The 17858-nt window shown below is 42.5% G+C and overlaps 1 protein-coding gene across 1 annotated transcript; it reads right to left on the reverse strand.

The window, feature by feature from the left end:
• Positions 1-1124: 1124 nt before the first annotated feature.
• On the reverse strand, positions 1125-6420 carry LOC122659412 (RGG repeats nuclear RNA binding protein A-like). Its single transcript, XM_043854527.1, has 7 exons — positions 6127-6420; positions 5939-6019; positions 5410-5866; positions 4691-4811; positions 4402-4557; positions 4088-4150; positions 1125-1322 (listed from the first exon to the last, which is right to left on the reverse strand). Exons 1-7 carry the CDS (start codon positions 6305-6307, stop codon positions 1125-1127), a joined length of 1257 nt encoding a protein of 418 aa, XP_043710462.1. The 5' UTR covers positions 6308-6420.
• Between the last annotated feature and the right edge of the window lie 11438 nt (positions 6421-17858).

Below are 17858 nucleotides of genomic sequence, written 5' to 3' on the forward strand. Positions count from 1 at the left end.
TATAATGTGGCGAATGGTATGACAGAAATTTAACACTGAAGAGGAGGAGATTTTAGTCCACTGCCTTGCATTTTCATATCCATTGAATCACATAATGATGGCCAAAGAGACAAAGATATTATAATATGGAGGTTTGAATAAATGCAGCACCATCGAAGACTTCATTGTCCGGAAAAACCCTTATTAAAAAGAGCAAATTTACAGAACACAAATTAACACAAATTATTCAGAGTGTAGAACAAATACAAAATAAAACGTTCAAATGGCAAACCCATCATTCTCCGGAACAGTGAAATTTGCTGTCAAAGAGAAGAATCGTTATCCCTTCCAGTTCGCTGTCTCTTTCAATTTCTCCAATTCCTCACATGGGAGGAGAAATGACCATTCCACCTCCTGCCTGAAAATACTGCTCATAGTGGAATCCACTCCCCCTATTAGAAGAATTGGAAGAAATAATTATCCCAAAGAGAACGGATTTAATCAACCACCGAAACCCTTATTGGATACGATAGGGGAATGGGGAAGAGGGCTTTCGGTCAAACATGAGAGAGACGTGAGAAAAGAGAAATCAAGAGTGAGCAGAGGTTCGCCAGCCAACGGAGGCAAACAGAGAGACAGAGAGAGGTTAGGCAAAATTTTTGGGGAAGATGGATTGTACAATCTAACCCTTTATAAAGAAATGCTGATAAAGTTCTTCATTTTATTCTTCAAATTCCCACCGCAAATGTGATTGTATCTTGATCGTGGGTGACTTTTGGGAGTCCGGATCAGCTACCCACATGGGCAGACTTTTGGCACCCTATGGAGGATTTTACCTAATCCTGTGGCCTGATTGTTTCCTCCCTCAATCATGTTCTATGTGCTTCTTAGTCATGTTAAAACCAAAAGATGCCAATTGGTAGAAAAATTAAAAGAATGGTAGAAACACCTCCTAACAAAATTTCATCATAACAAAAATAAATATTAATCGTGTTTCCAAAATCTTAACAAATTAAATCCGCATCCATCTTTCCAATATGAAAATTAAATCCGCATCCATCTCAGAAGAACAATATGAAATAGGGACATCAAAAAATAAAAAATAAAAAAGGGGGGAAACTCTAATCAGCCTAACAAAAAAACACTCATGACTTAACAGCGGCACCCCCTAAAACTGGGAATTGAAAACGATCCTCAATGGAAGGTACAGGAGCAGCCTTAATGGGAGGTGCAGGAGCAGCCTCACTATCTTGAGGTTCTTCCCTAAATCCACCATGCCCACGACCCCGACCCTGTCCACGACCCCGTCCACGTTGACCCAGGAACTGAGTTATGTCCATTGACTGCACAACAATAACAAAAACATAATTTCTCAAATTGGTAAGCTTACATTTCCCTCTTCCCCTATCAGTGATACAAATATCATTCCAATTCACCAGCACAAAATTCAAAGCTGCCACATTTTTGCTCTCTTATAAATCATGAAACAAATTACAAACACATACATTTCAACAGGAGAATAGGCTGATGAAAGAACGAATGAATAATAGCCAATAAGAATCACACTGAATAAAGGGGGACTTTTATGTCGAAGAAATCTTCCAAGTATCCAATGCCATGGAGAGAATTCAAGTAGAAGTGAAACCAGGGATTCCATAAACTTTAAGATAGAAATATACTCCACTGAAAGTGTAAAATACAATACTGAATTCACGCTAACACATCTTCAGTATCTTCTTCACATTGAAATAATGAGAATGACATTTACTTCCATCAATCCACTGTAAACCTAATACATTTGACCTTCAGACCATTTGCTCAACAATATTTGACCTTAAATCATCCACATACAATATAATAATAAAATAAAGTCACATGTACAACCTCCCCCCTCCCCAAAATGGCTGTCAAAAGGAGTGCATGTATGTTAGAGCTCTTAATGATGAACCGCATTCAGCCGTTTCACATTTCCATGCTAATCATCCTTTGTTTCCAAGCTCATTTTCCTTATTTATAAATAAAGTGAATCATCCTTTGTTTCAAGCACATATTTCTTATTTATAAATAAAGTGCATCATTCATTTTCCCCACCCAAACCAAAAAAAAAATTCAGAAAGGGTCAGACCTGGTGTGGATGCATTAGCCATGGGGCTAAACCGTTATGACAGGCTTTGGAAGCCAAAGCCCACGCGTGCTAGAGCAATGGTGCTCGGAGATCAGCTTTACTCTGCCCAAATGTTTGCTGTCTGCGCTAACACACCTTTACTAATATAAAAGATAAGAGCTTATTTGTCAAAGTCAAGAATTCCAGCCCATTAGCTAAGCCCAAGACCCATCGGGGGTAAAACACAATATTTTTCTAGATTGGGTTCTCTTGTAATTAATTGTGGGCAGATTAATTGTAATTCTTTAGATTTCAAAATTACAATTTTTGGTCTTTCTTATCTCTTATTAGCAGTGGGGCCCAGTTCTGTCTGCAAGTCAAGTTAGCGAGTATTTTCATTCTTTTAGAAGTCTTACTTTATTATACTCCTTGTTAGGAAGTTTACATTGATTAAAAATTCTAGATTCTATTTTAAAGATTGTATACTCCATAACGCTAGTGAATTATGAAATGAAATCAGATTATTTTGCTTGAAATCGAGTTTGGGTTCTCTCTCTCTCTCTCTCTCTTCCCCCATCACAGTTCTGTACTTTCTCTCTCCACAATTCTTTTTCTTCCTCTTTCTTTTTGTTGAAGGCTGGCTACTCACAATAGGGGTAGTGTTCCTATTGTGATAGGTGTTTAGTTTTGTGGCATGTGTTGAGTAGTAGAGTCGTGTTTTATGTTTACATTGCTTTTAGTTATTTGTTTTAAGTTGTTATTGAGACTTTGATGCTTAGTAGGTTTTCAACTAAGAGTATAAAGGGCATACCCAGTGCACAAGGCTCCTGCCACTGCAGGGTTTGGGGAGGGTCATAATGTACACAGCCTTACCTCTGCTTTCGCAAAGGGGCTGTTTCCAGACGCGAACCCGTGACCACTTGGTCATATTGGAGCAACCTTACCGTTGCACCAAGGCCCACCCTCTTTTTCTACTAAGAGTATATCACTGAAATATTATATAAGAGGCAAGACTGGAATATGATATTATTATTCTGAGTGCTATCGTGTTCCAAGATTTATCATCTCTTCGCTCTCGTTTCTCCTCTCCTTTCTTCTTCTTGTGAGAACTGGTTATAGTCCCCTTTTGTTACGCTTTTCTCTTGCAATATTCTTCTCTCCCGTTGCTAGCAGGATATTCTCCTTTTCCCCCCTTCTATCTCCCTCCCATCAATTCCCCTTTCTCTCTCTTATTTTCTCGGTTTACTCATCCATGTACTATTTTCCCCTTTTCTGTGGACCAAATCAAGGTAGTCCTGACCTCACATTCTGGTTCGCAAGTAAATAATCTGTTCTAACATCTCAAATCCTGATATTAATTACTGAATACTTCTATCTAATTGTAGAAATGTTAGTTTCACATTCATATTCTGTGGTAAATCAGAATTGTTTTGTCAGTCTACTTCATATTCTGTTACTCGGTTTCTATTCATATTCCTGAATCCTTCCTTTCTTAGATCTGATCTCTGCTATTCTTTTCTCCGATTTTTAGATTTGGAATTCTGTTTAGTTCTAAATCTGTTAACTACAGCTGAACTACCGTTTCAATTGAATCAGTTTGTTATTATTCTTCCCATTACTTTTAACTGTCCCATGCATTAGTCTACCTAGGAATGGGAACCTCTGCATTAAAAATTTATAACCTTTGTTCTCAGTTTGCATTAAGACCTAGGGTCAACCATTAGGGTTTGAAATTGTCCTACCATCGCGAATAAAATTCAATTAAATAGGGTCCTCAATGGCGTCAACCAATTGAGAATAGCATGTAATACACAGGCAGGTAAGAAGAAACAGAGAAGACAAATAAGAGAACTGCAGAAGTGAGGAAATATCAACAGCTGTCACTTATAATCCACACAATATCATGGCATAAGTTATTCTATATAATAGAAAGTGGGTCATTATGCCCTGCTATTTTGTGCAATGTGTCAAACAAATGATAATTGAAACCAGAACAAACAATACCTTGCGAACTTTCTCTTCCTTCTCAAGGCTATCCTTCTTTTTAAGCTTGTCCTTTTCAGATTTCTGGAACAACAGACAAGGATAAGAAAAACATAGTAGTAGAATAAACAACAGAAGATTATGAAAAACATAGTATGAAGACAATCAATTTGGTCGTTGTGGTCGGACTCCACTATGGATTTTTTTACCACATTCTCCATAGGTTCCTCTTATATCTACCTTCTCCAAGCTTGTGTTACGGAAGAAGGCATCAGAAACAACTGGTTTTATTACAGGACAACAGAGAATGAAACATTAATAATTACTTCACCCACCAGCTTAATAAAAAGGTCTTCCTCTTTCTTTTTTCCGACACGTTGCATCGACTCCAAATCTTCGTCCTGAGCAACCTTTCTTTCTTCAGTCTTTAACGCTTCCAAGGCTTTTCTTTTTTCGGACAATAGTTTCTCATATTGGAGAAGGGTCATTTTCTGCACGAAATTGACAATAAAAATATTATAATTAGATCAGATTGGATCAAAAGGATTACCAAAGATGACCCTACATAGTTGAGATGGGGCTCATTTATCAGAGTTGACTATTTTGCAAAGACAACAAACTTACCTTATCCTCCTCTTCTTTCTCTAGAGAATTTTTGTCAGCAATGTCTTGAGATGCCACTTGTTCAGACTTGCCTTGCTCAGGTTCTGCAGCTTTTGGCACTTCAGTGTTTTCAGGAGCACCCCTATCCAAAAAATCAGCATTGAGCAATGTAAGTATTATAACATAATAACATGATACAATTTTAAGAAGCCCTTCTGGGAAAGCTAATCAGCTGCATTAATGGTGTAAAGTCATTAAAAATTAACACATAGGATCGAATTATATAACACGTCAAAGCAGAATTCCCATTTCCAAATGAGAAGCAAGTTAATGGTACCCAACCTCAGTGAACAAAGAATAATATATACTATAAAGAATTCATTCCACGCGGCCATTAATCAAAACCATTCCAAAACCAAATTTAGCAGAACATCGAGACAATGCAGAACCATAATGCCTTTTGAATGAGAAGGTCAAATTAAGCATGTTGCATGAAAGAAGTTACCAATATGTAACCAACGTAAGATACAGTTGGAACTTAAACTACGACAAACAGGAAAAATCTTTCTAGAGAAACAACTTCACAGTCTCCTATTAATTTCCCATAATCTTATTCTATAATGTAGCTCCGAAGAACAAACAAGCACCAAGAAATCTCGCCAACAGAAACCATAGATCAAGAACTGAGCAAAAAGGAAATTAATTTAGGAGAGATAAGTTAAAGGCTATAACAAGCATACCGTTCACCTCCATTGTTGCTATTCCCATTGTTTCCTGTTTGATCTTTAGAATCAAACTGTTCCTCCTTCTTATCAAAACCGTTCTGTCCTTCATTCCTACTATACCTCCCCCCATCACGCTCACCATAATTTTGCCTCCTCTCACCACCTCCATTACGATAATCATTCCTGAACTCCCTGTTTTCCTTTCTAAAAGGTCGACCATGAGAACCACCAACCTCTTCCCAACCATCACCAGCATCACCATCACCACCAGCACCATCACCACCACCCTGACCTTGATTTTCACTGCCACTAAACTTCTGCTGACCTCCATTCCCAAACCTACGATCCTCATTGAATCCTCCTCTTCCACGGCCACGCCCATGCCCACCTCTTCCCTTACCACGCCCTCGCATGGTATCATCGGCAGCGAACCCATTAGAATCCCCATAGTTGCGCTGGTAACCATTGGTACCACGCCCTCGCCTGGTATCATCGGCAGCGAACCCATTAGAATTCCCATAGTTGCGCTGGTAACCATTGGAACGGCCGTTCCCAAACTGCCCACCAACATCCCTCCCCGACCCACGTCCACGGTCATCTCTTCCTCTCCCTCCCTCCGCTCTCACTACAATTAATCAGGAACAAACAAACATCCATCAAACATCAAGAATCAATAGCAACCAAAAAAAAAAAAACCCTAAACCAAACAAAACTAAAAACCTAAAAACTCACCGGTTTCGTTCCCTTTACCCAAAGAAACAGAACCAGACTGCTGATTCTTCTGCTGCGGTTGCTGCTTCGTATCCATAGGGGACAAAGATGCAACCTTGGCGGCAACGTTGGCGACAAGGGTCGTGACATCATCGCCCTCCTCGTCCAACAAAAGGGCAAAAGCGTTCCCTTGTCGAGCCATTAGAGAACAACCCAGAGAGGGATTTATAGATTTATATGGGTTCTACTGCTGACGATTCAATCTAGCTCATCAAACCCTAGCCATGGCTATAACGATCGACTCGCCGGAAACTCCATCTTACGAGACTTCACCTTTGCATTCCACTGAGAGAATGACTACTGAACTGATGAGGAGACTGAGGAGTTCTTGCAGAGTCGCAAAAGAAGAGCTTTATATAAGAATTTATGAGAGAGTTAGAGTTAGAGTTAAGAGTTTGAGATTATTGAGATGACTAAGGAAACCCACGTTTTAAGATTTTTTTTAACCATCCTAACGACTTGCCCTAAAAGCAGATTACTTGGGCAGCACGACGTGCGCGGACCAGCTTAGGTGGCTCTCATGCTGTTAATGGTTTGATGTTAACGAGAGGGGTAGATGTGTCAATTCATTTAACTACTGACATCAGTTGGATTCTGAATCTTCGTATGGACATTATTGTACTATCAGTCCGTCATCGTGGTTTTTTTTTTATATTAATGGAAAGAAAACCTTATATTCCTTGAAAAGAAGAATCTACATCTAAACTTGGCTAGGGTTTAGGGTAGGGTATAGTACATTTCCATTGAAGGGTTAAATGTGTCAATTCATTTAACTGTTGATGCCTTCATAGAAGCGATACTCCGAAAACTGGGTCCAATCAGGTATAGCTCTTTAGCTGGGTAGATCATTGCTTGTAGATTTGGATTCCAATCTTCATTACAATCTAATGCAGCAATCACTCCTTCGAACATGTCTTTAACGTGGAAAGTAGTTGCTTCATTTTACAAGTCTTTGTTGGAGTCCCCACGATCTTCTTGAAGGATCTCCTGTTATACCTGCGCCCGAGATCTTAATATTTTATTGTTATCCTTATGACATGTAAATGGTACTGCCACGTATGTCGGTGAGCTGTTCTCCTTAGTGGTCAAGCCCAGTCATAAGATCATTGACCACTACATAGTCTTGCCCGTCGAAGAAAGGTTCCTCAACCGGCAATGGGAAAAATTCATCGATGGCGACTTCGTCGACTACCCTCCTAGTACCAGCCCTAAAAGCGAGGAGTATCACTGGGCACACACAGTGTTGCCCCATTGGGCACTTCACTTGGAGATGAACTCAGCATCGCTGTGGGGAAGCTCTTCGGAAGCATGGGGGACACGCCGTGACGACCAAAGGGTGAGCTACTAACCTCATGTGTACTCGTTCATCCTCCCCTTTATGGCCTTGAAGCGTGGGCCAAAGCCTGATGGCTTTTAGTATGTTTTCAGCTTTTACAGCAACGACGGAATCACGGACGGACTCACAGGACTAAATCCGTCTGATGATCCGTCGATGTTGTCTTATGCATTTTGGGTGTTTTCTTGTATGGGCCCACCTCCCTGTGTCCCGAACCTCGTAGCTATGCCCTCGAGCATGGTGGACCCTACCCTTGGCCCCCTTGTTGTGTGTGTGCCTCGTTGGTGGGCCCACAAGCCCAAGTAATGTTTTAAAATGTGTTGTAACTTAAGAGACTCAAACCAAACAGGCCCTAAGGTCACAACTTAGTTATAAGGGGACTTTGGCCATTACTCTTCACAACCACCTTAGATTAGGCATTGAAGAGAGGTGAAAGGAAGAGGAGGAAGAGGGAAGAAGGCTATGTTGGTGAGGCTTGATTGCTTGGAGGTGGAATCTTGGCTTCCAAGTGTCTAAAGATAAAGCTCACACCTCTCTCTCCTCCCCCACCTTTCCATTTTGGGTTTTGGGGATCTCATTTTGGATATGGATCGACCTAGGTTTCTACTTGGGACCCAAGTCTTGTACATAGTGGTATGTTGGACTCCTCTTAGGGTTTGGACACTACTATTGAACCCCAAGAATGCCTTATTTGCAATATTGTTGTTGTTCTTGACTCCCATTAACCATAACCGTAGATTGACCAATGAAAGGTTCAAACCTTTGAAGACCCTAGGCCAATGATTGGTCTATGTAATAAGGGCCCTAGGAAGATTTAGAACACCTCTCCCTAGCTCTTGTAGCTATTGGATCTCAGGGGTTGAAGGTGGAAGTGAAAATCCTTAAAATTTCGGACAGGAACTCGGACAGATCAATGAACGGATTCAACATCGGGCTTCCGTCCGTAGATTCGTCCAGTGTATTTTGGTATCTGGCTCGAACAGAATCTAGTATAGATTCACCCTGTGCCTCCATCCATAGATCTTTTCACCTCGGGAATGTCTCAGACATCGGACGGATGCACAAACGGATCCATAGGTAGGTTCCATCAGTGAATCCGTCCCTTGCGATTGACCCCATAGCCTAGACGAAACCAGGAACGGACTCACTCTGCTGCCTCCGTCCCTGAGTCCGTCCATGCTGTTTCTTGTTAAACTCAACCTTGACTCTGGGGCCTCATCAAGGGGCCCACCTACACTCTTCTAACACTTATCTCATGCATCCCTAGGCAATCTAACTTGATCGAAGACATGTGTCCAGCAACCTCTTTCAAACACCCAAACATTACATGAATCCTTGGTGAGTGGGTTTTGGGCTTTGTTTGGGTTTGTATATTTATTAAGTATGTTATATACGTTAATGCATCATTATCAAGTATGTTGCATATTGCATATTATCTATCTTGTTATGATTGATGTGACTGTGATGACACGTATGGCTTATCTAGCATCGGGTTACGGTGTCGGAACCCCATAAATGATTGTGGTCTTTAAATTGCTTGTCATATTGGTCTGTATGTGTCATGCCATGCTGGTACCCGAGTGCTAGATGGTATGGGACATTGATCCACCCGGAATACCTCTCGGGACGATAGGATCTTGCATGTAGTATAATTGTGGCTAGGATCTCAGTAGCCTTATGCTACGACCCTTACCAACCAGGGTTTAGGTGTTGGACAACCAGAGCACCTGCCGCCTGTGGAGGTGAGAGAGGCCAGGCCAGGGGTAGTAATGGCTATCGGGGTCTGACACTGGTTGGTATTAAGGCTTTGACCGGCGTAGGCTCCCTTGTGATAATGGAGGTTTCATTATGGCGATAAGTTAAGTGACCCACGGTGTTTACCCGAGTTATCACAATAGCATATACCTTTAACTTAGTTGATTACTAGGTGTAAAATCTATTAACATTGCATACATCATGGACTATTTGTAAACTGTGTGCTTGAGCATTCCGCATCCCCTCACTGGCTCAGTGGAGCTAACCCCTATGTACACCTCTTTTTAGATTTTGATGCAGATGGTGGTTATCTTGCTGGATTTCAAGTCCACCCTTCTGAGTACGATGATATAGGCACTGAGGAACCTGAGGCTGTATTTGAGGAACACAGCGAGGGTTGCCCTTGCGATGACTGTTCTTATGGACTGTACTGACACTTGGGACTGTTCCCACCTTTTGTTTACTTTTGGGCCTTGGGCCATGTATAAACATTCTTTGTTATACGTATATTTTGTATAGTTACGTTATGGTCAGTCCAAACATGGTGTTAACCTACTGTATCACTTAGTGATTGAACATAATGTAACTATTCTCTTAAATGCTTTCGCATATTTGTTTACTTTTGGTAATGTAATATTTACTTTCTTTTGCACTCTAATATTAATGTGATATTGATGTTAGTACAGGACTGTGGATTGGGACACTGTGTCAGTGATCCTGGTAGCTTTATAGGGTGACGCGTGTCATCCTAGTCACCCCTATTTACTGTATTTTATTCCCATCGGAATGAGGGTGTGACAGCATGGTATCCGAGCGTGATGCTCTGCACCAACCACAGTCTAGTGAAGATTCTTAATTTACTTTATACAAATAGGTTCCTGTTTAAAAGCTTCTAACATGGATAACTGGAATGTGTGGATAACCTAGGAAGAAAACTAGCAAGGGTGAAACCCGAGAACAATAGCAATGATAATAGAGGTAATAGAGAGAATGAAGACTATAAATATATATATATATATATATACATATATATATATATATATATATATATATATATATATATATATATATATATATATATACATATATATCCGCTTCCATAGTTTCAGCTGTTGCATACATTCTTGACCTCCCGTGGAGGCGATTACATCATTCATTCAAAAAGCCAAAAGAAATTACAAAATTACAGTTGGTCACCAAATTCTTAATAAATAAAAAAAAATAGAGACATAAAGTAAAACAGTATCAAAAAGACCAAAAGATAACTTTCGAGGCTATGGAGCCTAGTCCTCCATATCATCATCACTATCCTCATCCTCCTGATTATTACCTTCATAGTATAAGTAGGCATTAATGTCATGGATGTCCTTTTCCATCCTCTCAAATCGATGGTCATATGCAGAAATTGCCCTTGTATGCCTGCGAACCCCTGCACCATGTCCATATTGAGCTTGGCCATATTAGAGTTCAACTGTCCAATGGCAACCAGGACAGTACTTATATCTGTAGTCCCTGAATTGGAAGCTCCTGCAAAATGCTGCACTGGTGCCTCATCTTCCTCATCCTTATCACTCTCTTGGCCTCTCTCATCCTCATACGGGTTGACGGGCTCGCCATCATTGAAACTGTCATACTGGATGTGCATCCTGGCAAGGGCATTGTGCCCAAGTGGCTCCTTAAATCTCTCTGCTGCAACTTCACTGTTGAGGTTCAACCCAAAGTGTAAAAAGACACGAGTGAGTAGCCTCCCATATGGCAGGGTGTTCTTGCGCCGGGTCTTGGACATTACTTGCCCCATATGTCGAATGATAGCATAGGGCAGACACACCTGCACACCCTCATAAAGGGAGTAACCTAGGGAGGCGGCCATCAGAGAAGTCTCAGTACTGTGGCCCTTGACTGGGACTAGGTTGGTCTTGGCCAGGTAGGTCAGGATCCTTTGAGAACTACCAAACTCAGTCAAGTTCACCCTATGTTGGAACTTGTCATTTGTGAGCGTTGCATACAAGTGCTTGTAATCTTCCTTTGAGAGGCAAGAGTTCGGATCCCTCCCAGGCGGGTAATAGACACGGTCCCATCCAGAAGCTACACCAAGGATCACCCCTAACTCCACCTCATCGAAGGAGATAGGTACCCCCTTCACAAAGGAGGTGACCTAGCGCTTCACTGCATCCTCGTGAATGATGACCAAATTAGAGTAGAAGTGCCTGATTAGCTTGGGGTAGTAGAATTTGGGGAGTGTCAACATGTTAAACCACCCCAACCTATCGAATTTTTGCCCCACCTTAAAGGCAACCAACTCCTCGGCGATGGCATCTCTTCCCACGAGGATCTTCCTATTATGGAAGTGCTCGTTGAATAAGCCCTCTACCTCGACGAACACAAATAAGCTGGCATCAAATGGTGCCGCTGCGAGAGCCCTGTTTCCTCTTTACTTGGGAGCCATTGTGATTGCTTACCTACAAGGAAAAGGAGGCAAGAAATGCAATTGATTAACTCAAAACAACAAATAAGGATGGGTATAATAATTGAAACAAGGTGTTGCTTTAACAAAAAATAGTTAAATAAATAAATATATACAGCAAATCTACAAGCTCTAAATGTCAAAATACAACATTAGGGAAACTATATTTCCTTGAACATGAGTTAGAGATAGGAGGATTTCTTCTATCTAGTGAAGATAGGCTTATGCAATGCATTAAAAAAAAAAAAAACAGTGAAATTGGGGGATTTTCTCCCAAGTACTACTTAGGAACTGTATAATAAATCAAACAAACAAAGACACATCTAAACTAGTATGTGTGTGTGGGGTTAGAAAGGAAATTTAAGCATACTCACAACATAATGTGGTTTTTCCTTAAAATGTGTGTTGGAGTTCTCCATAGATGAACAACCTCAAAAAAATTAATATATATATCATGGAAGTACAACCGAAATTACGAGTTCATGCTCATTGTACAACAAAGAAGGGAAATGGACAAAAACCCTAGAAACTAATAAGAGAAATTATGGAAAATCAAGAGAGGAGGAGAAACCAATACCTTGGAGTGATGGAGGTTCAAGCCTTATGTGGTTGGGCTTCAAAATCACAAGGAGGTGGCAATGGAACCTCAAACGGACGATGTTTGGGGCTCCCCTACTCTGTGGCTTCATCCTCTCAAAAAAGCCAAATGAGTTTGAAACTCACGGTCCTATTTTTTTATGAAAATTCTACGGACGGACGCACGAACGGATCCACTATCGTGGTTCCATTCGTAAATCCGTCTAGCATAAAGAGATAATTTTTCGTGTTTTGTACTGCACGAAACATCGAACAGAACCATGACCAAGGATCCGTCCGATGATCCGTACGCTTCGGGACTTTTAACCTTCAGCACAACCTTGAGGACGGAACCATAGTTCAAAATCCATCCGTAGTTCCGTTCGATTCGGTAGTTTGTTCAAACCCAAAAAACCCGAGGACGGAACAACGAACGAACTCACGGTACAAAATCTATCCGTTAGTCTTTCCTGCCTATTTTGGGATGGAGTCACGAATGGACTCATAGGACTGGTTCTGTCCGTGAATTCGTCCGCCTTTTAACGAGCTTTTGGTCTGGTTTTTTGGACCGGCACTTCTCCCATATTCCTTGTTTCTCCCTTGTGTGTTATTTCTTATCATGTACACTTTCCTTTGTGCTTGTACCCTTTAGGTGCCAAATCTTGTTGTTCCTTTTGTTTCCCATGTACTAACCCTATCAGGCATCTTAAAACATGAACAAGTGCTAAAACATGGTCAATACTCGAAACTGAAACCGTTCCCCTCCTAGGGACGATGCCGACGATGCCTCTAACACGGCCTTATTGGTACCTTTGCCAATCAATAATAGTACAGATATAGCCGCGTTGATGAGTAATACGTTGCAAGCCATGCAACGGGAGCATCGAGAAGCGCAACAAGAACAGTGCACCTTCATGTAGAACATGACTAATCAACTTCGAGAGATCTCTAGAGAACGGCAACAAGTGCCCCCTTCAGTACATGCAGTTCCTCCCCCTCCAGCTCCTGCAGCTGCTACTGGGCCTAGCTAAAATCCCTCCGGCACCCGCTGCTGTCGGGACTCCCTTGGCACAAGTTGTTCCAGTACCACCTCTCCCTCCTACTCCTGAGGCTCAACAAGTTCCAGTGGTAGCACCAGCTTATGCGGATCCCTCCAAGCTTTCGGAGAAATTTTAGAAACACTGCCCTCCTGTGTTTGAGAAGCCTGTCGGTGACCCCTTGCTACCAACCCATCGGATTCAGAATTTTAAGAGGATTTTTGAAGTGCTTCAGTGCACTGATGCTGAGAAGATCAGGTGTACGAGCTGCCGATTTTGGGGCGATGCCAATTCTTGGTGGCTTTCCACTAAGGAAAACTTCTGGGCCACACACCCTAATGCTACATGGGCTCAGTTCACAGAGGTCTTCCTATAGAACTTCTTTCCTTGGAACTTTCAGGACAAAAGGAAGTAGAGTTTATGAATTTATACCAAGCCTCTAAGTCAATCCTCGAGTATCAGTAGCAGTTCGAGGATTTGTTCTACTTTGTCCCTGCTCACCAGAAGCCTGACGGCGTCAAGGTAAGGAAGTTCGAAAAAGGGTTGAGGGCTAGCATTAGCACATCTGTAGTGTTGCACAACTACCCCACCTATGCTGAGGTAGTGTAGGCGGCCAAGATCATTGAGGATGAGCAAAGAGAGAACTACAGGGCGATCCAAGCTGGCAAGAGGCCTATGACCTCTTATGATTCTAGAGGATCTAGCAAGTTTCAGAGAAGGAGACCTTACACTACTGCGCCCCCGATTTAATCTCACAAGCCCGATGCGCCCAAGCCCCCGCCAAACCCTCACTATGGGACTCAGACCCTCACATGCAATAACTGCAAAGAAACTGGGCACATGGGTAGAGATTGCCTGAAGCCCCACTAAGGAAATTCATGGCCTACTGTGTCTCCAAAGTCACCTCAAGCTAAGGCAGTTGTTCACTCTCTTCTCCCTACCCCAGTCAGCAGAACTCAAGGACGGGTGTACTTTGTCACCAATGAAGAGGCCCAGGCTGATCCCAGCTTTATCACAGGTAACGCACTCAACTCTTAAGATGTGCATACATGTAGGTTTTATTTCTATGATGGGTTATTTGTTGTTTGTCAGTTATGAATTATGTTTGCTCCCTACCTGCTTATTCCTTGTTTGACTCGGGTGCGTCACACTCCTTCGTATCCCCTTCTTTTGCGAAGAAGTTGCCTATCAAACCAAAGAAGATGGCACAAAACCTAGTGGTTAGTACACCAATGGGCAGCAAGGTTGAACTCGACATGAATTATGATCCTTGTCCTGTACGTGTTCGTGATCACAGACTAGTGCCAAGTTTGATAGTCCTTGACATGAAGGACTTTGACATCATCTTGGGAATGGATTGGCTGTCCATCACAGAGCTAGCCTAATCTGTGCTAAAAGGAAAGTCAACCAGAGAGTGGTGTAGAGTTTGTGTTCAAAGGTATTAGGCGGGAGAAACCCATGGAAGCTATTATCTCTGCTCTCTAAGTTCAGAAACTGTTGGATGAGGGATGTCAATATTACCTGGCATCTGTGGTAAATACGAAGATGAAAGTTAAGCCTTTGGAAGAGATAAGTGTGGTAAGAGACTTTCCAGATGTCTTCCTGGAAGATCTGACACGGTTGCCACCAGACCGTGAGACGGAGTTCATGATTGACCTGGTACCTAGTGCAACTCCAGTGTCTAAGGCTCCCTACAGAATGGCCCCATCCGAGTTGAAGGAGTTATAGGAGCAACTAAATGACTTATTGAAGAAAGGTTTCATTAGACCTAGTGTGTCTCCTTGGGGAACACCTGTGTTGTTTGTGAAAAAGAAGGACAATAGTATGCGGATGTGCATTGATTACCGTGAGCTCAACAAACTGATGATCAACAATCGGTATCCTTTACCCAGAATCGATGACTTGTTCGACCAATTACAGGGGGCCAAGGTTTTCTCAAAGATTGACCTCCGATCGGGGTACTACCAGCTGAAGATCAGGGAACGTGACATTAGCAAGACAGCATTTAGATCTCGCTATGGTCATTATGATTTCTTGGTCATGTCCTTTGGGCTGCCCAATGCCCCGGCCGCCTTCGTGGAGTTGATGAAGCGGGTGTTCTACCTAGATAAGTATGTTATCATTTTCATAGATGACATCTTGATCTATTCCATGAGTGAAGAAGAGCATGCAGATCATCTTTGTCTGTAGTGCTTGAGAGAGAAACAACTGTACGCCAAATTCAGTAAGTGTGAGTTTTGGCTACAATAAGTGGCATTTCTAGGACATCTTGTTTCCGTCAAGGGTATTGAAGTTGACTCTGGTAAGGTAAAGTCAGTAGTCGACTAGGAGACACCCAAGAATGTGGCAGACATTCGCAGTTTCTTGGGTCTAGCAAGCTATTACAGAAGATTCATTGTTAACTTCTCAAGGATTTCCGCTCCTATGACTCGACTGACCCGAAAGGGAGTGAAGTTTGAGTGGTTTGAGAATAGCTTCCAGGAGCTAAAGCAAAGGCTGATTACTGCTGCAGTACTTACTATTCCAAATGGTACTGGAGGGATGGTAGTCTACAATGACGCATCCAAAATGGGCTTGGGTTGTGTTCTAATGCAAGATGGGAAGGTAGTGGCCTACGCTTCTTGACAATTGAAGGATTACGAGAAGAATTACCCTATCCATGATCTAGAGTTTGCACCTGTGGTTTTTGCTCTGAAAATCTGGAGACATTACTTGTACGACGAGAAGAGCGAGACGTACAGTGACCACAAGAGTCTTAAATACTTCTTCACATAGAAGGAACTCAATATGAGGCAGCAGCAGTAGTTGGAGTTGATGAAAGACTATGACTGCACCATCCATTACCACCCCAGTAAGGCAAATGTAGTAGCTGATGCGTTGAGCCAAAAATCACAAACTTTGTCCTTAGCATCTTTGGCGGTCAGTGAAGAGCTTATTGAAGAAGCTAGGAGGATGGACCCAGAGCTACTAGTAGAGGGTGTTACCTTGTCTATGGCAATCTTATCAGTACACAGTCAACCTTGGTGGAAAAGATCAAGTCGACTTAAGCCTCCGATGAAGAGTTTCAAGGAATCATTGAAGCAATCAAAGAGGCCGCGCAGCGAGAACTAGACTTTACCTTAATTGAGAGTGGAGTCCTCATGTTTAGAGACCGGCTATACGTTCCTAGTGATACACAGTTGAGTAAGGAAGTGTTATTCGAAGCACATGACTCTCCTTATTCAATCCATCCAGGTAGCACAAAAATGTACAAAGACTTGAAGGGTCACTACTGGTGGAGTGGAATGAAGAGGGATGTAGTAGAGTTTGTGGTGAGATGTCTCACTTGTCAGCAAGTGAAAGCGGATAGGCAGCGACCTCAAAGTCTTTTACAATCGTTACCCATCCCAGAGTGGAAGTGGGAGCATGTTACTATGGACTTTGTCACTGGGTTACCCCGTACACCTAGAGGTGTCGATGCCTTATGGGTTATTGTTGACAGATTGACGAAGATAGCTGTAGACGCTGATTTTTGTCACCCCCTAATTGGCGATGATGACAACGGGACATGGACGATGGACGACGCACTCTCCCTCTTTTCAGACCCAAAGATACCTAACCCATAAAACCAAGAACCATACTGAGCACAAAATGGCCCATCATAGGCCCAAAAATAAGGAAAAATGGCACTGCGCTCCCACGGCGCCGTGGACTCTTCCCACGGTGCCATGGACGCCTTCCCACGGCACCGTGGGCACCTTCTCATGGTACCGTGGGGATGTGTACCGGATTTCCACAGTGCCATGAGGGGGTGTGACATCAGCCTACTGACGTCACCCACGGCGCCGTGGAAAAGTCCCCCACGGCGCCGTGGACATCTCCACGGCGCCGTGGAGGACTTATCCGGCCAGGAGAGAGAAGGGGTCCCTCCCTATAAATAGGAGGGTCCCCTCCCACATTTCCCAAGGAATTTTGGGTAGAGAGACCCTCCCCAAGTGATTCCTAGCCTCTTTTTCTCCCTTTTCACTCTCATTTCTCCTCCTGCTCTCATGAGTGTGTGAGTATTTGAAGTTTTCTTGTGGTAGACAGATCCTTCGATTGTCCCTCTGAGTATAGAGCGCTTTGGCTCCTTGGGGTTGGTATCCCGTCTGTGCACGGATAACCATTGAAACTCCTTTGTTACAGACATTATTCTGTCTGTTTACTCTATCCCAAATCACTCGAAAGAGCCGTTACTCTGCCGAGAAAGAAGCAGCGTCGGTCCATTCGTCCATCTCTCCTGAGCCAGGGGCATACAACCATATAGGTATAATTATTGCATTTTGTTGATCCAATGTAGCCCTTTCGTATTTTACCGTTTTAGTCCGCATTTTTCACATATATAATGTAGTTTATTATGGTTTAGTTCAATTTATAGCATCTGAATGTAGTTCATAATATCCCCCATCCCCGTAATAAGAGAGAGACAACATTCGTCCTTATGTAGCATCTAACACAGAGAGACCAGCTTCGGCCGGGCGAGGTGGGTGCCTAACACCTTCCCACA

Source organism: Telopea speciosissima, chromosome 4 (assembly GCF_018873765.1).
Source record: "Telopea speciosissima isolate NSW1024214 ecotype Mountain lineage chromosome 4, Tspe_v1, whole genome shotgun sequence".
NCBI classification, from domain to species: Eukaryota; Viridiplantae; Streptophyta; class Magnoliopsida; order Proteales; family Proteaceae; genus Telopea; species Telopea speciosissima.

Bases quoted from the DNA above. Each gene is read 5' to 3' on its own strand.
- LOC122659412 (XM_043854527.1), bottom strand. From the start codon at position 6,307: ATGGCTCGACAAGGGAACGCTTTTGCCCTTTTGTTGGACGAGGAGGGC. The intron at 6,020-6,126 runs GTGAGTTTTTAG...GATTAATTGTAG, and splicing joins GGGTAAAGGGAACGAAACCG to TGAGAGCGGAGGGAGGGAGA. The intron at 1,323-4,087 runs GTATTGTTTGTT...ATTGTTGTGCAG, and splicing joins AGGAAGAGAAAGTTCGCAAG to TCAATGGACATAACTCAGTT.